The sequence below is a fragment of the Prionailurus viverrinus genome, chromosome D3 (assembly GCF_022837055.1).
Source record: "Prionailurus viverrinus isolate Anna chromosome D3, UM_Priviv_1.0, whole genome shotgun sequence".
In the NCBI taxonomy this organism is placed as follows: Eukaryota; Metazoa; Chordata; class Mammalia; order Carnivora; family Felidae; genus Prionailurus; species Prionailurus viverrinus.
The window spans coordinates 57,975,538-57,999,740 of record NC_062572.1 but is presented as its reverse complement, the minus strand read 5'-3'; the positions used below and the strand labels follow the sequence as shown (position 1 = coordinate 57,999,740).

The 24,203-nt window shown below is 41.0% G+C and overlaps 2 protein-coding genes across 3 annotated transcripts in view; both read left to right on the top strand.

Annotated features, from left to right (window-relative positions):
- LOC125148658 (uncharacterized) overlaps window positions 1–24,203 on the top strand; it is an 86,723-nt gene that overhangs the window by 25,345 nt on the left and 37,175 nt on the right. The window contains exons 5-9 of the mRNA XM_047826667.1: window positions 721–724; window positions 2,915–3,157; window positions 3,230–3,723; window positions 5,175–5,595; window positions 5,844–5,991. Coding sequence (XP_047682623.1) covers window positions 721–724; window positions 2,915–3,157; window positions 3,230–3,723; window positions 5,175–5,595; window positions 5,844–5,991 — 1,310 coding nt within the window. The remainder of the gene's footprint in view (window positions 1–720; window positions 725–2,914; window positions 3,158–3,229; window positions 3,724–5,174; window positions 5,596–5,843; window positions 5,992–24,203) is intronic.
- Window positions 3,059–13,721, top strand: ZNF24 (zinc finger protein 24). Of its 2 annotated transcripts, none has more exons than XM_047828646.1 (4): window positions 3,059–3,157; window positions 5,095–5,595; window positions 5,844–5,991; window positions 8,149–13,721. In XM_047828646.1, the coding sequence occupies exons 2-4, from the start codon at window positions 5,176–5,178 to the stop codon at window positions 8,685–8,687; spliced, it is 1,107 nt and encodes a 368-aa protein (XP_047684602.1). In that variant the 5' UTR covers window positions 3,059–3,157; window positions 5,095–5,175; the 3' UTR covers window positions 8,688–13,721. The 2 variants fall into 2 exon arrangements, with proteins under 2 accessions (XP_047684602.1, XP_047684603.1); XM_047828647.1 differs by lacking the exon at window positions 3,059–3,157 and adding an exon at window positions 3,696–3,886.

Below are 24,203 nucleotides of genomic sequence, written 5' to 3'. Positions count from 1 at the left end.
CTTTCAGCACACTGTCTCATGTAGGTGTCCCTCCCCTTGCCATATTTTGCTTTCACTGTTCTACTTCATTAAAAAAATGTTTATTTATTCGTTATGAGAGAGAGAGAGAGAGAGTGGGAGGAGGCAGAGAGAGAGAGAGAAAGAGAGAGGGAGAATCCCAAGCAGGCTCCATGCTGATAGTGCAGAGCCCAATGTGGGGCTCAAACTCACAAAATATGAGACCATGACCTGAGCCAAAACCGGGAATTGGCCGCTTCATCGACTGAGCCACCCAGGCTCCCCTACTGTATTACTTCTACATTGCCTTATAAATACTTGTTTTCTTGCTTATATCCTAAACAAGACAGTAATGTTAAAGGAACGAATCATGACTTCATTGTAGTCACGTCTAGGTCTCTAGAACCCAGGTAGTATCTATCTGGTTCTTGTGTTTGTTTCTTTACCATTAGTTAATGAATGAGATGCTTTCAAACAAGGCCAAGAGATTTGGCTGGTAGAGAAACAATGAGCCTTCTTTAAGTTTAGACAGATCAGTATTTACAAAGACAGTGAAATCGAGAGTAGCCAAGAGGTACCAACTCCCCATGAGCTTTTGTCTCACACCAAAAGGATAACAAAAGGAGTCAGATGACTTCAACATGAGATATAGAATACCTTGTTGCTGAGGAGCTAAAACCCTGCTGTATTTAAGGCTGTTTATAGTCTGCATCTGTACTCCAGGCAGGTGAGGCAGAAAGCCTCATCACCACCCAGGAAGCAATGAAGACCTGTCTCACAACAGCCTTCTTGGAAGACAGACACCTGAGTGGCAAATGGCCTTACTGCAGCTCCTTGCAAGCTTCTCATGCTCTCACCTTCTGGGAGGATCACAAGGTGTTCTGCCAAGACTCAAATCAGCTGCAGTTCAAGCCTCACCTACGTGACCTATGTTGCTGGTTGTCCAGCGCTGGCATGGAGCTATTCCCTACACTCAGGTTTCTCAGAGGAATGTGATGCTCTATCTTGACTATATCTTTAAGATGGCAACAGGGGCCACCATTCAGGAAAGAGCCCACATAATGGGGCTCAGAAGGATGGTATTTCAAAGTGGGTGTTATGGGTCACTGGCCTCAAAATTAGAGATTTTGACATTAGAGGCTTAGAAATTAGAGTAAATTAGAAAGGGAAACCTCATTGTGGTTTCCATTTACCCATAGAATTAGGAATAATAGAACGAACCCCAGGCAAAGAGTTTTATAAAATTTTGCAACACTTTCTACTTCCCCAATTATTTCTGTTCGATGTTGTTAAGCTTTTTTGTTCTCTAACATTAATTAGATGCAAAAACTCTTAAAGCAAAATAAAATAAATAAAAAATGCCTTGAGCTAGCTTTTAGGGTCACAAAAGAAGAAAAGTTTGGGAAGAGCAGCCAGGCAGCTTGGTGGCAGTAGTCAAGTAGGAAAGTGAAATGGCTGGATTTCTGTGGCCTCCTAAATGGAGAGAAGAGGCACCAGAGTTAGGCATGCCGGGGAGACAAAGTTCCAGTCCAAGTGTAAAGCAGTACTATACCATCAACAGCTTGCTCACTTGCTCTCTCATTCACGAAGCCAGTGGAGGCTGAGGGCCCTTTATGAAGGCCTGAATGAGGCAGAAAGCTGAAGCCTGAGAATCCTGCAATGCTTCTGGAAGGCTGGACCTGTGCTTTGAACATAGACCTTTAACAACAGGGCTCTTTTGTGTGGTTTCTGATGCGTGACATGTGACCTGGCAAAAGCAGCAACGTGACCAGTCCACAATTCATTTGTTTATTCAAGAAATATTTGTTGAGTTCTCCATGTACCAGGCAGTCAGCATCCTAGAACTAGGGAGGATACTGTGGTGTACAAGACAAACAAGGTCCCTGCCTTTATGGAACTTACAGACAAAAAAAAAAAAAAAAAGAAAGAAAGAAAGAAAGAAAGAAAAAAAGAAAAAGAAAAGAAAAAGAAAAAAACAGGAGAATAAATGAGATCACTCTACTGTGCCATGAAGGGTGGAGAGACTTCCACTGAAACTAGGAATCTGGGGTCACAATGAACCTAAGAACTGAGGTCAGAGTGGGGAGGCAGGGAACAGACCACAGGGGCCTTGCAGGCCAATGTAAGGAGTTTTTATGTCATACTTAAGACAGTGGGGATCCATTGAAGGTCTTGAAATAGAGAAATGAAGTGGGCTGGTTTACTTTTTTTTTTTTTTAACATTTATTTATTTTCGAGAGACAGAGCACAAGTGGGGGAAGGGCAGAGAGAGAATGAGATGCAGAATGCAAAGCAGGCTCCAGGCTCTGAGCTGTCAGCACAGACCCCCGATGCAGGGCTGGAACTCACATACCGAGGGATCATGATCTGAGCCTAAGTCAGACACTTAACCGACTGAGCCACCCAGGTGCCCCTGATTTACTTTCTAAATGATACCTTCAGCAGCTGTTTTGTGGTATAAAATGTCAAGCCCGAAGTCAGAAGAGGACCATGAATTCTGCAAATTCACTGAGATCACTGCCAAAACTCTTCATTAAGAGTCTCCTCTCATTTCCCTGATAGATAATTTTGTCAAAATAAAGTAGTGTAACATGTAGTGGGAGCCAAATCTTGTTTCCCCCTTACTAGTTATGAGCTGTAGAAAGTTACTTACTTGTGCCTCAATTATCTATCTCAGCTGTGAGATGGGGGTAATAAAAGTTCCTACCATGATACAGTTGTTGTGAAAATGACAATATATGTGGCTGGTACAACGTAGTAAGTATTCATAAATACTAGCCTTTATTACTCTTTTCAGAGGGCTACTGCGAGGATCACATGAGATAATAACTCCTGTGACAGGGGTTATGAATCCGTAAAGACTATCTTAATGGCAGAATTCTCCCTTTCTTTTCCTTGTCTCTTAAACGGAACACAGAACTCTGGGCTATTCGAGGAGAGGCGCCAGGCCAAGCGCAGTCTCAAAGCGGTCATTGTCGTCGCACCGCCCCTCCCCCGCCCGGAGCCCATCTCCATGGCAACGCGGGGCTTCGCCTCTCCCCGCCTCCTGGGACCCGCAGACCGGAAGCAGTCCGTGCCGGGGGCTTCTGGGAAACGGCTTGTGAGCGGCGTTTCTGCGTCTGCTTTGGACAGCGAAGCTGCTGCGGATCCCGAGTCGGAGGTTTGCGAGAGAATGGGGGGAAGGGCGTGAGGGGGACGCTGGGCTAAGGGGCTGCAGTCCTTTTGGTAGTAGACAGAAAAGAAGCCTGGCGGGATCTTCCTCGGCTTGCCGGGAGGCGCGGACAGGCCGCTGTCTCCGTATACAGCAGTTGGGGGGCTGGTAGAGGTAGATGGAAAGCCGGATTGGGCTTTCAGTACCATCGGAGAGTCCTCCATCCCCTGTGTCCTCCGCGACCCTCGCCTTTCCCCCCTCCCCCCTCGGCCGGTTTTGTTCTATTTCGAGGCCTGGCGTCTCGCGGAGGGTTCTGGGACTCATTTTGGGCGGAGGTGGGAGGGGGCGGGCCTTGCGCGGGGGCTGTCGGGGCTTGTAGTTCCGCCGGACGCAGGCGGAAGTACCGTGGCCCCGACGTTGTTGGGGCAGTGTGGCCTTCGGTCATCCGAAATCCGCCGAGGCCCTGACGTGGTTGGGGCAGTGTGGCCTTCCGTCATCCGAAATCCGCCGTTGCTAGTGCGGCGAAGAGGGGCTGGGGGACGTCGGGGCGGGGTTTGCAGCGGAACTCTGCCGGAGTGAGGCGAGGAGATCACCTGGGACTCGGCTCCCCGCCCAGACACTAGGGATCGCGGGCCTGCCCACCTTGTACCTCGTTCACGGCCCAAGGGCCGGCTGCAGTAAGAGAACGTAAAAGGAAGATAAATTTCTTTTCTATAGAATGATTGAGCCTTTGATAAGGTAGGATCCTGGAATAGGAACCAACTCATCTGTTGGCTAAACCCTATTTAGAAGGCCGCCACACTCCAGGGTACTTAATTAAACCTGTCTGCATTACTTGTCTGTGATAAGGTCTTTTGTGATAACTAGACTTGTGAGGGTTACAAGAAGTTTTTTGAAACCATTGGTTTTCAGATTCTGGCCCTCAGTAGATACATTGAGTAGCTGCGTGGTTCATTCCTAGTATGTGTTGTAAACAATGGCATGGGCATGACTGTGCAAATACAAGGAAAGGAACAGAAATAGCACAAGATTTCCCTGAAGGTAGAAGCTGGGGAAACAGTGAGTCATCCAGTGAGCGATGATGACTCTGGGCCACTGCAAGAAGTTAAGATGTTATGAGAGTACCTTTTATTCACTGAGTTTGCTGTGATTAATGCCGGTCATTACAGATTTAAATGTAGTTCTGGGGGTGGTGAGTGGCTGAATATTTGCATTGCGTGGCATCTAGTGGTTAGTTTTTTCAGTATTGATCTGTTACTGAGCAAGTGGATATTTTTTCATATATATTTTGAGTTCAGGGCGTTCTTAAAAAATATTTCTGAACTCTTAACCATTAAAAAATATTTTGTTAAGAAAATTTTAAGCAGATAACAGAAAAGCAGTCCCTGCTTTTGAGTTGACCTACGGGTGTCCTGAGTTGCAAAGAATGTGTTCCAGGGTCAAATGCATTTAGAAAACATTGAGTTGGACTGGTTCTTACTTGGATTCTTTTGATTAACGAAATAAGGTTTGTTGATTTAGTGGGTCACAGCTTGGCAAACTTTTTCTAAAGGGCCAGGTAGTAAATATTAGGTTTTTCAGACTATGTAGTGTTTGTTGAAACTGTTCAACTCTATCATTGTAGTGTGAACTGTCAGCAAATACATAGAATTATTTATGGACGCAAACATTTTAATTTTGTATTATTTTCACATGTCATGAAGTATTCTGTGGTTTTTTTCAACCATGTAAAAATGTGAAAACTATTCTTAGTACAAACATTGTACAAAAATAGGCAACAAGCCACGTTTGGCTGTGAGCTGTAGTTTGCCAACTTCTGGTGTAGGTTATTGATTGGAATTTTTAATCTGGTAAGAAAAACAAATATCTTTTACTTCCTTTATCAGCACATGTTCAGATTCTTAGGATATTTGGTAGTTGACATATTTTTTTTCCTTGTGCCTCAGGAGAGCCTGTGAAGAAACCGGTATTTCCCTGAGGCCTGTATCCTGCCTTGATTGACTTTTCTTGAAGTATTATAAATCAGGATGTCTGCACAGTCCGTGGAAGAAGATTCGATACTTATAATCCCAAATCCAGATGAAGAGGAAAAAATACTGAGAGTGAAGTTGGAGGAGGATCCTGATGGTGAAGAGGGATCGAGCATCCCCTGGAACCATCTTCCTGATCCAGAGGTTTTCAGACAGCGATTCAGGCAGTTTGGATACCAGGATTCACCTGGGCCCCGTGAAGCTGTGAGCCAGCTTCGAGAACTTTGCCGTCTATGGCTCAGGCCAGAGACACACACAAAAGAACAAATCTTGGAGCTGGTAGTGCTGGAGCAGTTTGTTGCCATCCTGCCCAAGGAACTGCAGACCTGGGTTCGAGAGCATCATCCGGAGAACGGAGAGGAGGCAGTGACAGTGCTGGAGGATTTAGAGAGTGAGCTAGATGACCCTGGACAGCCGGTGAGTCTGCTTGTGTCACTCTCCTGGGGCAGAAGCACTGGCATAGCAGTAGGCAGGGCTGCTGAGTTCATTCCACTCAACTAAGTTAGAATTATGTGTATTCCTCCCGCCCCTGCACTGCTCCCCTCTGGCTATGCTTTGTCATATAGACCACTGCACTATATGTTTTGTATGGGTTCTCTTACGTCTTTTTAATTCTGAATCTCATCAGATTCCTTCTCAGCTGAGCCAGACTTTATTTTTTCCAGGTTTCTCTCCGTCGACGAAAACGGGAAGTTCTAGTAGAGGAGATAGTATCTCAAGAAGAAGCTCAGGGATTACCAAATTCTGAGCTGGATGCTGTGGAGAACCAGCTCAAGTGGGCATCCTGGGAGCTCCATTCCTTAAGGCACTGTGGTGAGGACCAAAACTTCAAGTGGGCTAGAGGGTGAAAGAGAGTGTGGGCTTTTTGTCCAGAACTCTTTGGACAAAAGGGGATAGGGAATAATCACCTTAACCTAATTTTGTACACATAGACAGACTATGTATACACAGTCAACAATTGATTTGTGGACCCTCAGGTCTTTTAATCTTAGATATTAACGTCATCATCCTTTTCTTCCCTTTTACCTCTTTCTTGAAGATCTCCCCATTTCAGATTGGCATTTGCCTTATGTTGAGCCAGCACCCACCTGTAGATGAGGTCCCTCTGTTTCAGTATTGTTTACTTGCCATCTGTTTCACATCCTTTCAATCTCCTGCCTAATCCTATTGGTATAATAAGCTTAGATGAAGCCTCTTCAAATCTACCTATTCTTTTTGTAGCCACCACTGAAGTCTTTTCTAAATTTTTAGCCATTTTTTTTTTCTCTAACATCCTGCCTAGAGTCTTTTTTTTCTAAGAAGCATCTTTTGTAGAAATGGTATTTGGGTAAAACTCTTCACCTTTTCTAAGTATTTATGCAAAAGTAGGCTCCATAGCTAAAATATGCTTTAAGTATAGAAGAATTAAATAAAGAGCTCAGATTTACAATAAATCGCTTAAAACTAGTCTTTGCAGTATATTGGCAGTTGACACCACATACTTAGTATACTTTGATACAACCTAGTATATTCCTAAAACTGCTGGATTCTTTTTCATATTTGTTTTTGAGATTGCTTTGGGAATCTTTCCTTGAGGTAGTTGTAGGTAACGCTGGTGTGTGCCACAGATGGAGTCTCATCAGGTTTTCTTCCCATCTGAGGGGACTCTTGAGAGGGGGAGAGAGGAGAGGGAGAGGGAGAGCGAGATCCCAGTGCTCGTGAACCAGAACTGATGGGGTGGGGCTGACGTCTGCTGAAAACCGTTAGTTTTACATGTTTCATGGGACATTGTGTCTGGAATGAAATTTGAGAACCACTATCCTTGGTCATTGGAGGTGGCATTTTCTTGGGTAGAAAATTTCTCCCCTGCCTGAATTTTAGAATAATTTTCCCTCGCTTGTAAATAGCTTCATTTCAGCAGTCTAGTCTTTATGACGCTTGGGAACTTATTTCTGTGCCATTTGTGTCCACATAACTTTAACACTTGCTTCTCCGTTGTTCATGTCTCCAGGCCTCCCTGACCCCCTGCAACCCTTCAGTCTTTCTGTTAGTCTTCTCTCTTGACTTTATCCCTTTCTTCATCATTTATTATAGACTTGCTCACTGTTTATTTTCTAATTGTTGCTGCTCACCCTGTAGTAACTGTTTGTACTCTTATAGGCTGGAAGTTTCAGGACAGTCTTTAAATATACTGTGTCCTGCGGGTGGGTGATAGTACCTCATGTTGGTAATTAATTCAGGCTTTTGTTTCACTAGACTTATCTAACTGAGGCTTAAAAATAATAACTCACCTAACTAAGTACCACGGCAAATAGCAAGTAGGGTATTTTACAGGAAAACTTTCATTTACTAAGGGCCTGTTAAATGTAAGTGTCATGTCCTGAGTTAAGAATACCCTCAGCTCCTATTACCCTCAGTCTCTTATTACGACATCTTCTGGGTTCTGCTCTTAGTGTAGTGTTGGTCGTGACCTGCCTTATCTTGCTCATTTCAGAAATAGTCACTTTTTGACAGATCACTTATTATTTACACCATCATGATTTGGTGTAATTTCTCCTTTTCTCAAAGCAAAAGAATATTACAAGGATTTCCCAACGGGCAATTTTTATATTTCTTATGAAATTTCATCCAGACCTAGCTGCAGCACTTTGTCTAACAATCATATAGAATCTGCCACATCTTTCTGCCCTTTGTTTTCTGACGAGTGTTGTAAAGCACACTTGCTTATGTTACTGCTTTTATTCAGATATAACATTTTAGTTCTTCATTATGGGAGCATGCCATTTCCCCCTTAGCCTCAGAATCAGTCATTTAATTTCCTTTTTTGGAGTAGGCAACCTTAACACTGGTTTTCAGGTTGCTGTTTATAGATGAATGCAAGCTCTTTACTTTTAGTTCACATTTACTAAAGTTTTCTTCAGGTCTCTCTCTTCCCTCCCAGAATAGGAAATGAGTGATATTTACATTATTTACATTTTGTCTCTATTTCAGATGATGATGGTAGGACTGAAAATGGAGCTCTAGCTCCAAAGCAGGAGATTCCTTCAGCGGTAGAATCTCACGAAGTTCCGGGCACTCTCAATATAGGTGTTCCTCAGATTTTTAAGTATGGAGAAGCCTGTTTCCCCAAGGGCAGATTTGAAAGAAAAAGAAACCCCTCTCGAAAGAAACAACATATATGTGATGAATGTGGAAAACACTTCAGTCAGGGCTCGGCCCTCATTCTCCATCAAAGAATCCACAGCGGGGAGAAACCCTACGGATGTGTTGAATGTGGGAAAGCGTTCAGCAGAAGTTCTATCCTCGTGCAGCACCAGAGAGTCCATACTGGAGAGAAACCCTACAAATGTCTTGAATGTGGAAAAGCCTTTAGCCAGAATTCTGGGCTGATTAATCATCAGAGAATCCATACTGGGGAGAAACCTTATGAATGCGTTCAGTGTGGGAAATCTTACAGTCAGAGCTCAAATCTTTTTAGACATCAGCGAAGACACAATGCAGAAAAACTTCTGAATGTTGTGAAAGTTTAAGAAATTACAAAAAAAAATCAGCACTCAGGTCTTTTTCTTCAGAAATGAAGACAAAATTAAAAACATGAAATGATACATAATAGTTTTATTTCCCTATATAGACGGTTAGAAAATCCACTGGGAAATGTAGAAAATCTTCACCCACCATTATTTTATTTTACCGTGAAAGAAATGATATCATACCTGCCTAGAAACTGAAATTTTAAACTTAATTCAGGTGTTAATGCCTAAATCTTCCATGTGATGTTTATATTCTTATTATTTTTCCAAATAATGAACTACCTGATTCTTTGTCCCTTAAAAGTTTCTTTTTTAGACAGACATTGTTTCTGTGTTGATCATTGAAATGTCTTTGCAAGGATACATTCCCTTCTACATTAAAAGGCAACGTAGGAATTATAAAATCTGAAAACCTAAACCCTTTTTTAAAAACGTACCCTTCTGCTTCCTTTTACCTAACTCGGATATGCATTCAGAAAATAGAAGATAAAGGATGACCAAAAGCCTCAAAGTAAAATGAGCCTTAAAACTCAGATGAGAAGTGATGGTGATAAAACATCAAAAGTGAATGGGACACCTAGATTGGGGAAGATAAAACAAATATCATGATCCAGGAATTGAAGTATATCAAGAATTTATCTCCATTTAATTATCTGCCTGCAGGAAAACTCAAAACACACTTACCTTGTCTGTAATTTGAAGGCATCCTGCTAATGAGAATGTTCTGTGTTATCGGTAGAAAGTGGACAGTGAACAATAAGCAGTTGTAAACTACAAGAGTAGAAATCTTAACGCTAGGGAGGAATTTGTAGTGAACAGCAGTGTTGAAGGGCAAATGTAAACAGAAGGGTAATGGTCTGTCTTGGCTTTTAGAAAACAAAAGAGACTTGAAGATCTAATTTATTTTGCCTTTCTTTTGGTGAAGGACAGAAATGTCCATGACAGGTGGGCAACAAGTATCAGGTTGGCTGTTTTATTCCTTTGGTACAAAAGGGTTGCACAGCAGGCTAACAGAGCAGCCATGCATTTATTATTAAACATTTTCTACCGACGAGGCACTGTGCTAGATACTGTAACCCTACCATGGGTAGGTAGATGTTTCTTCCACTGTAAATCATCGGGGGTTTGGTCTAAAGCTGTTTCATGTGAGTGAGCTGTTTCCCTCCATCGGAGCAGTCCTGGGGGAGGTCACCTCTGAGATTCCCGGAGCCATAGTCCTCCTACCAGGGTGTTGTCTTTGGGGGAAAGGAAGACTCAGCTCAGAGAGCTGGCCAGCTCTCCAGCAATCAGAGGTGAGTCCAAGATACTCCATCATGGTTTGGAGGTTTGTGGGTCTTTTAAAAAAACTAATCAATCTCTAGTAGCATTGAGGTTGTACTTACATGTTAAGTTGAATGGATTGTTCTATTTAAAAAATAATAGGTTATTAACAACTAGTTTATTAACTATCAGAATTGATTGAACTATTTTTTTTTAATTTTAAGTCTTAACACATTTTAAAAAATGTATAAAAGTAATACATTGTAGTAGTAGGCTTATATACTCCTTGGCTGAGAATCCCAAGTACTGTGGTTTTACTGTTTAGTGGAAAACTCTGGAAGTTAAAATATAGAATATGAGAAAAGGCTTTTTTATAGTGGGCATTAATTGTGTGGAAAATGACCCATGTGAATAAAAAGATTTCATAGTTCCAGAGATTTTGGTTACATCTGGTGCTTGGATCAAATTTAAAAAATGGAAGGTGAGATTTGCATGAGCCTGTTAAAAAGCATAGTAATAAATGCAAGGCCAGCTGGTGGAAAAGTGAGGCAGAATGGAGCTTGTTTATAGATTTTCTGATAACAATTAATTATAAGAAATGTGCTTTATAGATTAAGATTTATTGAAGTATAAATATGTAGTAATGATATAATGTATTTTAAGTTATACAAGAAAATGTAGGGACTTTTGTTTGGGTCTTTTTCTCTTTGTGGCTGAGAGGAAACAAGTCAATGTCCAATAAAGCTATAAACTCCTCCGCTCTAAGATAAAATGATCTTGAGTTGATTTATTTATTTATAACTGGCTTCTTTCCAAGTAGGTTTTGAGGTGGCATATTTTTAATACTTCTGCTGAGATGACAGAATTCTTGTATCAGAGTAGGTAAGAAGGGAGCATCCTCTCAGTGGCTAGAATTTCACCCTGTTTTTTAGATCTTACCTCTTTTGCATATATAAAGAAACTTCCCTGTGGTACATTTGTCATAAATGCCAAAGATGTTTGGTATAACGTCAGAGCTTAGAAAAAGCAGTGTTAGACTTGGCAAATACAAGTTTGTCTTGCCAGCTCTGATCCCTGTGTGTTGTTTAGAAAGGATTCTGAGGCGAAGGCAAGGCTCTGGGGGGAAAATGGGCTGGACCCCAAAAGACTGGATTAGGGTGTAAGGGAAAAGGAAGCAGCAGTCTGTGTACTCGTCATCTTCTGTTAGTCCACGTCCCCACTAGACAACTTGATTTAAGATGGCTATTCAGTGATTTATTATTTCGGATATTAATGTATACCCACACAGATAATCCTGGTTAGCAATTCTGGGGGCTGGCCAGCCTCTGATGAAGTGACCTGGCAGTCGCCAAGCAGCGCCATCTGTTTGGTTCTTAAAAGAGCAGTCATTGTTAACGGCACGCAGGCCGCTGATAACTGCCCAATGGCTACTGAGCATTTGCTCATTATTGCTGAATTTCCTGCTGGTTTTCTTGGAGGTTAAACTCCCCACATCCACACCCAGTTGGTATTCACTCGATCGTTGAACAGTATGTTTATCACGTTGATGTGAATTGAAGGGAGGGTTGTGTGGAAAGAATCTGCACTCCAGGCATTGGGTCAGTCGCTATGCCTCTCTCACTTAGATTTGTAGTCAAGGAAAGGGAGATTCATAGATTGTGTGACTTGCATGTGGCCAATTAGAGTTAAAACTCAAATGTAGTTCTGTGAACTTACAGGAATATATATTTTTTCACAGTGTAGTGAGTGATGGCTGTTAAACCTTGATTGATAAATCTGCTTTTTTATGGTTAACAAATTTGGAAGCTTATTAATAAACATATTCATTTGCATTTTCTACAGTACAGAAATGTTAAATGAAAAAGGACATTCCTTTTCACAGTCTACTCAGAAGGAATAATTACTTGGTTTGCTATTCTTCCGGACTTAGGCATATTTAAGCATATTTAAGCAAACGTGTTGATAGTTGACACTTGTGGTTGCTGTGTGCGGGCACTGTTGGAAGCGCTTTACCACGGATTAACTCTTAGCCCTCACAGCAGCCGTATGAGGTAGGTGCCTATCCCCATCTTACACGTACTGCACTGAAACTTGCCTCCCCTCCCACTAGGATGTAGACCTGCTTTTTTATGGCTACGTACCGTTCCTCTGCACGAATATACTGGAATTTGTTTAACCAACCCCTTCCTGATGGAAAATAAGTTCTTTCCAATTTTTTAATTATGGCTAAAGGCATAGTTATTAACATTCTTATCCATGTATTTTGCTGCCTGTGTGGATATTTCTGTAGGATAAATAGCTAGAAATAGATTTCTTGGGTCAGAGAATGTGCACGTTTAACATTTTGGGAAATATCACCAAAAAGATGGTACCAATTTACAACTCCATCAACTGAGTGCCTGTTTGCCTACACTTCCACCCACCCCGAATCCTTAAATACTTTTAGCATTCTGGTGGGCAGAATTTTTCTTTTTGTTAATAAGGGGGAGCATCTTTTTATGTTTATTGGCCACTTGCATTTCCCATTGTGAACTGCCTTTGCCCATTTTTCTTTTTTTAATTAATAAATGACTACCATCTCATTTTATAAAACTTAAATGATACACAACTAGAAGAGCAAAGAGAGACCCTTTTTTTCCAGTGCTTCCAGTCTCATTCCACTGTCTAGTTTCATATACCTCCATCTAGTTCCCTTTCCATACATTTCCATATGAGTATACATACACATATAAATGCTATTTTTACATAAATAAAATCATGTATATGATTTTTCTGCAGCTTGCCTTTTTTTTTTTTTTTTTTTTTTTTTTTTTTTTTTTGCGGGGGAGCAGGTGTGTCAGAAACAAATCCTTAGGTCTTTAAATTTCTTTAATGGTTGATTTGAATAGGATCCAGTACTATGAAAATCCCGTTATTTAACTATTCCCTTATTTTGTCTCTTGCTATTACACTGCCAAAGTAAACATCTTCTTCATACATTTTTGTGCATGTGTGTGAATTTCTTTCGGACGGAGTTGTATGAGGTGGATTATTGGGTCAAAGGATGTGCTTCCTGATAGACCCATCTTAGCCTTTCCAAAGGTCTTCATAACTTTTTATTTTCACCAAATGTATGGAAAGTGCTCATTTCCCCACATAGCCTTACCTACACTTAATATTTTTTTTTATCTGATGGGCAAAAGAAGAAAAAATCATTTTGTATTTCCCTGATTAATGGTGAGGATGAGGTTATTTTCATAGTTTATTGGCCATTTTTATCATGGACTGTTTGTTCATATCCTTTACCTATTACAGCTTTTCTATTGGGTTATGTGTGGATATATGTTGTTGGGTCTTTTGTTGTTGTTGTTCAGCATCTCTTTCCCCATCCTCTGGTAACAGAATCCTTATTTATTGTGGGGAACCCGTTCCCTGTGGCTGAGATGAGTACATGACCAGGTCTGGCCTTCCTGAGTCCTTCAGCTTCTTAGCCACAGTGATTAAAGAATGGGCATGTAACTCAAGCCAGGCTAAAGCGAGCTCTCAACAGAACTTCTGCTGGAACTCTTAGAAAGAAGGCTCTACAGGGATCCCACGAACTAAGGACCGTAAGCCTGAATTTACACCATGTGGAGAGAGTCTGAGGAGAAATTCAGAGGCTAGCAGAAAGGAATGAGAACTAAGTTCCGATGTCATTTTTCTGGAGGCCCTAGATCCAGCTGTGCCTAAAGCCTGCCCTACCTCCGAACTTTAAAGTTTTGTGAGCCAATAAAGTCCCTTTCTTGTTTAAAATAACTGAATTGGGTTTCTGTCCTGATTAATATAGGTTATTTGTATTTTCTTATTGATTTGTAGAAAAGCTTTGTAATTCTAAATTCTAGACTTAACACTTTATGCATTATATAGGTTAATAAAATTAGCATGGCCTTCCATGACTTGGCCTTTGTCAACTTCTGCCATTTGTTACTTCACTCTCTCTATACCACACATAACATTTTACATTCCAACAGTATCTAAACATTGGTGTTGGGGATGTTTGTGGATGAAAAGCTTTTTACACAGTTGTGTCTTTGGCATTTATTTTCCATCCTTTGTACAGATTTATTAACCTGGGACTCAGACTGGGGACTACACTGCCGAGTCTATGCTGTACCCACCTCCACCCATTGCTTTTGGGGCATTCCCCTCAAGCATCCCTTGTACATGACTCTTGAAGCCCCTCCCTATGACCATCATCCCCTGCCACCCCCGAACATCATTCTCTCGGGCCCTCATTTTATTGCCAGGCTTGGGGATTTGAAGTTGCTAATGGCCAAAACTTAGTTGTTAGAATTTATATCCATTGCTTCTATGTGTGGAAACTACACATGGCAGTAGGGGGAAAAAAAAAAACCCATGTTGTATGTCATGTGATGAGTAGTATGGAGAAAATAAATTGGAAAGAAAAATTCAAGGAGAGAGGAATGATATAAAAAGCGAAGAGATTCTGGAGGACAGATGTTCCACACATGGGAACAGCAAGTGTAAAGAACTTCATGTGGGAGCAGTCCCTGATTTGTTCAAGAAACGGTAAGTGGGTAGAGTCACTGAAGCCGAATAATGAGGTCAAGTAGGTGAAGAAGCCAGGGAATAAATGGGGTAAGGGTGGAGAGTGGGGCCACATCCTGGAAGACCTGGTTAGCTATTGGTAGGACTAGGACTTTGAAAGATGGGAAACCATTTTGGGGCAAAGGTCCTGAGAATAGAACAAAGTGTCCAGTTACCTGTTTTTTTAAATTCTTAAAAATGTTTTTTTCCTGGTGGTTAGAAATAAAAATCACCCCAAAAGTCACCCATGAGTCCACAGTCCTATTAACATTTTAATGTTCTCTATATACCTATATAAATGATCTCTCTATACCTGTCCCCATCTATACCTATTACACCAATATTTGCAACAGGAAGAACAAATTAGTAAAGTGTCTATAATTTGGTTTGTTAATGCCTTCTTTCCTCTTAACTTTGGATCCCCTGTGCTTCTGCCTGAATCTTCCACTGGATCTAAGCTGTCCTCTCACACTTACTCACTCAAGGCATGTTCCCAACAATCTTCATCTTGCATTCTTGATTTTCCTCTCCTGGATTTTTCTGACTATTATGCTTTGTTTTGTTTTTAAATCACAAACACACAAAATCTGTTAGGCCAAGATCCCAGATCTAACCTGCCTGAACAAATGCTGCAAAATCTATACTGCAAAGGCTGGGAGAGGGGGGATCCCTGAGAGATGGGAAACAAATGAAGCAAACTTGGGTTGTCTCAGTTTACTACCTGGAGAGAGTTTTTAGGCCACAGCATGGGGAAGGAGAACTCAAGCGGAGCCAGGCAGGCTCCCTAAGTTGAGAAGATGGAGCAAGGCGTCCTGGGAGGCCAAGGTGGCTAGCTTTTGCAGGGCAATGTACCAGATAGGAGAAAACTAGACAGAACACTGGAAATCTACTCAAGTTGAATACTGATGAGCACATGTGTGTGTAGGGAAACTACCTGAGGTGGGGAAGAACCATCCAAAAGGATTAGAGGGAAAAATCAGTGGAACTCACAAAGGGTACCTGAGTAGAAAACCTAACAATCACAGGCGTCAGTGTAGTGTGCTCAAGGGCAATTTTGCACCTCCCACCCCACCCCACCTGACATTTGGCAACATCTGGAGACATTTTTGTTTGTTACAACCAGAGAAGATGGTTTCTACTGGCATCTAGTAGGTAGAGGTTAGAGATGCTGCTAAACATTCTATAATGCATAACAATAAATTACCCAGCGCTAAATATCAGTAGTGCTGAGGCTGAGAAACTGGGTTCAAGCAGTAGGAAGGGTCCTGCTTCCTTAGTGGACAAAAATGAATCCTACACTCATACTCCCTACAAGACACTTAACAGCAAGATCTGAGAGGATAAAACTGTATCCAAGTAATTTAAATACATTCCAGAACAAAACAATACATAAAAAATATCCAGCACCCACCAAGGCACAATGCATAATGTCTGGCATCCAATCGAAAATTATAAATCCTGCAAAGGGGTAGGGAAATACAACCCATAATAAGAAAAATCAATCAAATCAGCCCAGAAATGACAAAGAATTAGTAGACCAGCACATTAAGACAATTATAACTATTCCATATGATCAAGAAGCTAGTGGAGACACATCGAGACATGCAAGTTCTAAAAAAGCAACCAAACTAAGCTTCTTAGAGAAAAAACTACAATGTCTGAGATTAAAAAAAAAAAAAATGCACAGATGGGTTTAACTGGATAAAACAAGAAAGCAAGGAAAAAGTATAGTATATAAGACATAGCAATAGAAATTGCCCAAAATGAAAAACAGGAAAAAAAAAAAAAAAAAAAAATGAATAGCGCATCAACATGTTGTGGTACAACTTCAAGTGCCCTGATATGTGTAATTGTAATTTGAGTCCTCAAAAGTGAGAGAGAGAAGGGATAGAGAAATATTTGAAAAAATAATCTATGGGATACAGTTCTTACAGGGAAATTTATAGCTATAAAACACATTAGAAAAATAAGTCAATTCAGTTTCCTCAACTTAAATCTTAAGAAACCAAAATAAGAACAAATAAAACCCAAAGAGAAGAAATAGCAAAGATTAGATTACAAGTCAATAAAATAGAAAAATAAGAGAAAAAAACATATATATATTTTTTAAGTTTATTTTGAGAAAGAATGCAAAGAATCAAGGTGGGGCAGAGAGAGGGAGAGAGAGAGAGAAAGAGAAAGAGAGAGAGAGAGAATCCCAAACAGGCTTTTCACTGTCAGTGAGGAGCCTGATGTGGGGCTCAAACCCACAAACTGAGATCACGACCTAAGCCAAAGTCAGACACTTAACCGACTGAGTCACCCAGGTGCCCCTCTATATTCTTTTTAAACCAAAAGCTAACTTTTAAAAAAGATTAATAAAATTAATAAACTTCTAGCCAGACTTATGGAGGCGGCAGGGGCACGGGGAAAGAAAGTACAAATTACATCAGGAATGAGAGGTGTGACATTACCGTATATAATTAAAAAAAATTTTTTTTGAGAGAGCGAGCGAGTGGTGGAGAGAGGCAGAGAGAGAGAATCTTAAGCAAGCCTCATGCTCAGGGCAGAACCTCAATGGGTGCTCAATCCCACCACCCTGGAATCACGACCTGGGCCGAAATCAAGAGTGACACTCAACCGACTGAACCATGCAGGTATCCCCATTATACAAATTCTTATCCACATAAATATTTGTAAAGTTTGCTAACCTCCACATTGCTGATTCCAATACTCATTTCTTAGACTTATATTACTCGAGCCATCAGCCGCAGTATTTTGCATAATTGACATTTTCATTTGGCGTCAAGAACAACATGCCTGGGTTTTCTCTGCTTCGTGGGGCATTTCTTCTCAGTCTCAACGGTGCTATATCCTCATGGGTCTCTAGACTTCTATATGTTGGAGTGCCTGAGGATTCAGTGTTCAAATCCCTTTTCTTTTCTACCTACATTCTCTTCGTAGGTGATCTCATCTCTTTAAATACCATCTATGACTGCAAAATCTGTATCTAGGCCTAGACCTCTTCTCTGAACTGCGGCCTTTTGTATCCTAGGAATAGCCACTTTGATGCCTGCTTTAGTGTTGGTTCCTAAGAAAACAGAGCCTAAGATAAAAAACCTTATTGTTAATACTTTATTGGGGTGATGCAATCCCAGGAAAGGATAAGTGAGGGTAAACAGGAGGTGATGAAGGGGAGGAGAATACAAGTGGGTGTTACTGAGCTGTCCACAGCTTCAGAACAGCTGTTTGCTTAGTCTCACTGTGTTCAGAGCGCAAGTGCTATAGACTACTTCATCGCACCTCACCATGGGGTAGGGGAGGAAGAAGACTTTTCTGCAGACTCTCCCTCCCTCTGGTCAGTTTCTATCAAAGGGCATGAATTCCTCCTCTCCAGCAGCCACCACTAGGAAGCCACGCTCTAAGACAATACAGCACGGGAGGAGTGGGAGTCCGTCCCTGCAGTCTTGTGGGCTTGCAGCCTCAGGGGTGGAGGTGCAGGCCATCTTCTTAGAGGGTTATCAGTATCAGAGCAGAACACCCACTCTGCAAATGGGAGGCAGTTTTTAAACTGGGTTTGGTACAATGACTAATTAGGCATCTTAAATCTAACATGCCCTAACATCAAACCTTTAATTTGTGCCCAAACATGTTCTTTTTATAGTTTTCTTTATCTTAGAAAGTGGCGATTTTGTCCTTCCTATTGCTCAGGCCAAGGGCCTTGCTGCTTCCCTGCTTGCTGTATTTTACTGTGTTCTCAGCATAGCAGCCAGATCATTTAAGTGCTGCTGATCATTAAGTCGACGATTATCACTTTGGCTCAAAATCCCCTTCCTTTTTGCCCTATTTAAATGTCAAAGGGGAACTGCATGTGCCACTTACTCTTAAACTATTCAGAAAAAAAACCACATAGATAGATAGATAGATAGATATCTGGATAAACAAAACAGGCAGATAATTATAAAGAAATTATAATAAAATGTTGACATTTGGGGAATCTGGGTGAAGGGTATACAGGAATTCTTTGTACTCTTCTTGCAATTTTCTAGAAGTTTGAAATTATGTCAAAAGTCAAAGTTAAAGAAAATTTAATAGCCCAGAAAGGGGGAGGGAGAATTATTAAAGGAAAATCAGGGTATGTGCTATTATTGAGAAAGCTTGAGGCAGGGGCAGGGTGCAGGGGATACTGAGAAAGCAATTATAAATATTCATTATAGTCAGAATTTAAAATGATGTAGAGCTATGCTCATGGATATATAAAATGTTCATATTTAGTTTATATTGTCCCAATATTTAGTTTATCATTATTGGTATCATTTTTGGAAAAAAAGTACATATATATGTAGAATGACATACACCGAAATTCTAGGTTTGCAAAATAGGTTTCCAGAGACAATGACTTCTATCTTTATTCTTTTACATATTACCATTTTTTTCTTTTTACAATAAGCTAGCAGCACATTTATAATCAGCCAAAAAAAAAAATCAAAAAATGTTAAAAAGAAAGTAAATTCTCATTTAGGTCAGGGGTCAGCAAATGTTTTCTGTAAAGGGCCAGATAATAAATATTTTCAGCTTTGAGGCCCTACAGTTTCTGTTGCAACTATGCAACTCTGCCATTATAGCAAAAAGCAGCCATAGATAATACACAAATAGGCATGGCTGGGTTCCATTAAAACTTTACAAAAACAGGTGGCAGGCTGGCGTTCTTGTAGTACTTTGCTGGCCCCTAATTTAGATGGATACTTTTTTCCGTAGAGTATGGCTTATAGGCATGAAATGTTCTCATTCCTATAGGACTTCGTATGGGGCCCTCTGGACCAGCTGATGGTCTGAGAATTTCACTGGCCCCGTGCAATTACCTGTATCATTGAGTTAGCAATAAATGAAATTCAATGTAAATATCTAACCAAAACCACACTTATAAACAAATAACACTTTGTCTAGAGAAGTGTAATGTGATAAATATGCATTGTATGATATTGTAGATAGATTCAGTCTGTCATAGAACTGGATCCCCACCGTTGGAAAGAAGATTCCTTTCAATATGCCCTGGAGGCTCAGCTGTAGCTCCCTGAAGCTAGAGTGATCAGGGGCCTGAGGATATCTTAGGAAGATGTGGAAAGATGCGTATGTCAAAATCCTGGAGAAAGCCAGGCTCCTCCTGGTCTTGTTCCAGGAATAAAATCTTCCTCTGTAAGGAGCATAATCCACAGCTTCCATAAAATTAGTTGGGTAATGTACCATATTTTCCTATTACCTGAAGAGTTTGTGTAAGATTGGTTTATTTCTTCCTTTAATGTCTGGAAATATTGCCCACTGTGATATCTGGCTTGGAGTATTTATGGGACAAATTTTAAATTACAGATAATTTCCTTAATAGACCCAGAACTATCCAGATTTTATATTTCTTCTTGTGTTAATTTTGGATAAAATTTCAGAATTTTTGATAAAATCATTAATGGCATCCTTTATGTTATATTTGTAATGGCTGTAGATCTATAGTAATGGTCACTTTGGCATTCCTTACACTGACAGACAAACGGTACTTTTTTTTTTTTTTTGACCAGTTTTGCTGGGGGATTATCACTTGTATTCTTTTCAAAAACTGAACTGAAATATTTGTTTTCTATTTCATTAATTCACGATCTACTATTTCTTTCCTTTCACTCTTTTTTTTCAAAATTTTTTAACGTTTTATTTATTTATTTATTTATTTATTTTTTAATTTTTTTTTAACGTTTATTTATTTTTGAGACAGAGAGAGACAGAGTATGAACGGGGGAGGGTCAGAGAGAGGGAGACACAGAATCCGAAACAGGCTCCAGGCTCCGAACTGTCAACCCAGAGCCTGACGCGGGGCTCGAACTCACGCACCGCAAGATCGTGACCTGAGTCGAAGTCGGCTGCTCAACCAACTGAGCCACCCAGGTGCCCCCATTTTATTTATTTTTGAGACAGTGAGAGACAGAGCATGAACAGGGGAGGGTCAGAGAGAGGGAGACACAGAATCCAAAGCAGGCTCCAGGCTCTGAGCTGTCAGCACAGAGCCCGACAGGGGGCTTGAACTCACAGACTGCGAGATCATGACCTGAGCCGAAGTCGGACGCTTAACCGACTGAGCCCCCCAAGTGCCCCTCTTTCCTTTCACTCTTGTTTTGTTTTCAAAGAAACCGTTTATTTTCTGCCGACCATATTTCCCTTTTCTGTTTAACAGTCTGTGGAAGAACAGCTTAAAACCACTCAGTGGTCATTCCTAGCCATTCAGTGGCCTGAGCAGTGGGAGCTGCAGACCAGTCTTCAGTGGCAGGCTGCACGCTCCGGTCTTCAGTAGGGATCTGCTGATATAGGCACAGAGGCACCTGAATAGGCCTGAATAGGCACAGAGGCACAGAGGCACCCGCCTACCTTCCGAGCAGTCAGGGAGCTCAGGTTGAGAAGCAGTAACTCCAGGAACTGGAGCAGTCCATTCACCCTGAAAGTCATTCGTGGTCATAGCCTTTTCAGCAGGCCTTTTCATGGCCAGCATCTGTGGGCCAGCATCCACCTCACCAGACCCAGTGAGTGAGCCTCCTCGCTGCCCGGGATGGCAATGTCCACGTAGAGCAGATGAGTTCGTGTTGACACACAGCAGTGGTAGGCAGGCCAACATAAGACACCTCTGTGAGAGGCTGGTAGTCAGCCCTGGGATGAGTAACCACCAGAAGTCCTGGCTCCCGCAAGGCTGCCTGCATCTGGTTAGTGAAGTTTCCGGGAGAAAAGCGGCCAGCATTAGGGGTGTGTGGAGTTATTTCTGGAGAGTGTATTGTAAGGCCTGGGAAAGTGAATGGGGTAATTGCTGAAACATCAGCGATGTTCCAGTTTCAAGGCTGTCGGACGCGATAGCAGTATGAGAACAGAGCCCCACGATCTCCCAGGAGCCGGTTAGGAGACAGACCCATTGTAATTGCCTAGCAGTCCTTGGAACTGTACATCTTCCCTACATGCTTTCACATAAACACCAGATGTCTGGAGGCTCTTTGTGTTTTCCTCCCACGCTTCTTTGATGTTTATACCTGATGAACATAAAATAAAGACCATGTGCAGTTGGCTGCTGCTGCTGTTTCGCTGGCAGAGGCAGCCCTGCCCGTCTGCTCAGTCTAAGGGTCTGAGAACATTTTCTTCAGTGTGTGGCTACAGGGGTGGCTCCAGCGACAGCAGCAAACTTCAGCACAACTCTCTGGCCAGTATTCCTGGAGGCCATGACACTGACATCAGTTGCGTTTCAGTGGCAACAATGACATGAGAGGCCAGCAGAAGCTTCTCCTAGGTTCTCTTCAGATTTATGATAAAGATGCCATCACTTTTCCTTTTGTAGAGGTGCTTTTCCATTTAGAAGTCAAGTTGCTGCCCTTAAGCGGGTTCCTGCTGCAAGGAATTTGAGAAGACGCTGTTCCCTCATTTGCAGTACATCAAACGTTCTGGACATGGTGCAAATTTCCCTTTAAGTTACAATGGGAACCCAGAACAGCAGTGTATGAACTTCTCTCTACATTCTTTCTTCAGATTTACTTGCTATTCTTTTTTTAATTTCTTGCAATGTATATTTAAATCATTGAACTGCAGGGGCGCCTCGGTGGCGCAGTCGGTTAAGCGTCCAACTTCAGCCAGGTCACGATCTCGCGGTCCGTGAGTTCGAGCCCCGCGTCGGGCTCTGGGCTGATGGCTCAGAGCCTGGAGCCTGTTTCCGATTCTGTGTCTCCCTCTCTCTCTGCCCCTCCCCCATTCATGCTCTGTCTCTCTCTGTCCCAAAAATAAATAAACGTTGAAAAAAAAATTTAAAAAAAAATCATTGAACTGCAGCCCCTTCTTTCCTAACACATGCACTGAATGTTATAATTTTTTTTAATTTTAATTTTTTAAAATAAATTTCTCTTTAATCAGGGCTTTAGTTGTATTCCATAATTTCTATTTTTGTCTTGAGAAAAATACCTTTAAATTTTCCATTATGCTTACTTCTTTTATTCATAGGTGATTTATTTATTTTTTAAAGTTCATTTATTTATTTTGAGAGAGAGTGTGTATGCATGTGGGGGACAGGCAGAGAGAGGGAATCTCAGGCGGGCTTTGCACTGCCAGCCTGCTATGGGGCTCCCGACATGAAGCTCAAACTCCCAAACCGCCGAGATCATCGAACAATTAACCAACTGAGTCACCCAGGTGCCCCATATGTGATTTGAACGGTCTTAATTTCCAAACACTTGGGAATTTTTTTAGTGTGTATGTGTGTGTGTTACTGATTTCTAGCTAATTTTATTGTTGTCTGAAAACATATCCTAAGTCTTGCTGTCCAATGTGGTAGCCACTAACCAGAGGTGGCTATTTAAATTAATTAGAATTAAATAAAATGTAGTTCATCAGGCACATTAACCACATTTTAAAATGTGAACAATATTGACAAGAACATAAAAAGTTCTATTGCACAGCACTGCTCTATACTATGATGTCCTCAAGTGTATTTTTCTTTGTATTTATTCTGCTTGATGTTTGTAGTGCTCCTTTAATCTATGGCTTGATATTCATGAGTACTGGAAAATTCTCGATCACTCTTTCTTTAAATAGAGCCTCTTCTCATCATCTCTTATCTCATTTTGAGGCTCAAATTATTTGTATGTTAGATCTTCTTACAATATTAGGTATGATGCCTATGCTCTCCTCTGCATTTTGTTTCTTTTTCCCCTCCCTGCTTCTGCCTTGGTGTTTATTTACATCTTTCAGTTCACCAATCTCCACTTCAAAGTATCCAATCTGCTGGTAATCCTATCAATTGAGCTCTTAATTGCAGTTGTTATATTTTTCAGGTGTAGAACTTCCATAAAACAGTTTTCATAGATTTATTAGAATCTATTAGAATCTATCTAATAAATTCTGGTAATATTTATTCATTAACATTTTGTTAAGTATATTAATTATAGTCATTTTAAAGTCCATGTCTGGTAACTCCAATATCTTTATCACTTGTGATTTTATTTCTAAACATATGTTCTTTCTCTTGGTCGCGGTAGCTTTTTTGCATATTAATTTTTTATTGACATATAATTCACCTGCCATATAATTTACTATTTTAGAGGGTTGACTCCAGTGGTTTTTAGTAAATTCTAAAATATGCAGCAATTGGCACTAATTCCAAAACATTCCCAGCACTCCAAAAAGATACCCTATACCCATCAGCAATCAAACAGCCAAACTTCCAAGTGGTTGCACCATTTTATATTCCCACCAGCAACATGAAGGCTCGTTTTTTCCACATCCTTGTCAACACTTGTTACTGTCAGATTTTTTTTAATTAGATTTGTATAAGTAGTGTTACTTTTATAACTCATTTCTAAGACCTAGTGAGCAGGTTGATTTAGAGAACTGGGGAGAGTGAGGAGCGTAGGATGACTACCAGTTATTTCATCTGTACGGCAAGGTGTTTAGCAGTGCAGTTCACCAGAACAGGGAATTCAGAAGGAAGATATCATGCGGGTGTGTGTTAAGCTCATGACACTAGGTAGAAGTGTGTAGTAAGCAGACGGCTCTTAAAATTTACTCTCAGGAGAGGGGGGTACACTTCAGATATAAACTCCATCATCCTATTTTCTTCATTTTTTTAATTCCCAAAGGAACAGATGATAATTCATTGTACACTTTTTTCCCACTGACTTCACAACTTATCATCATGTGAATACC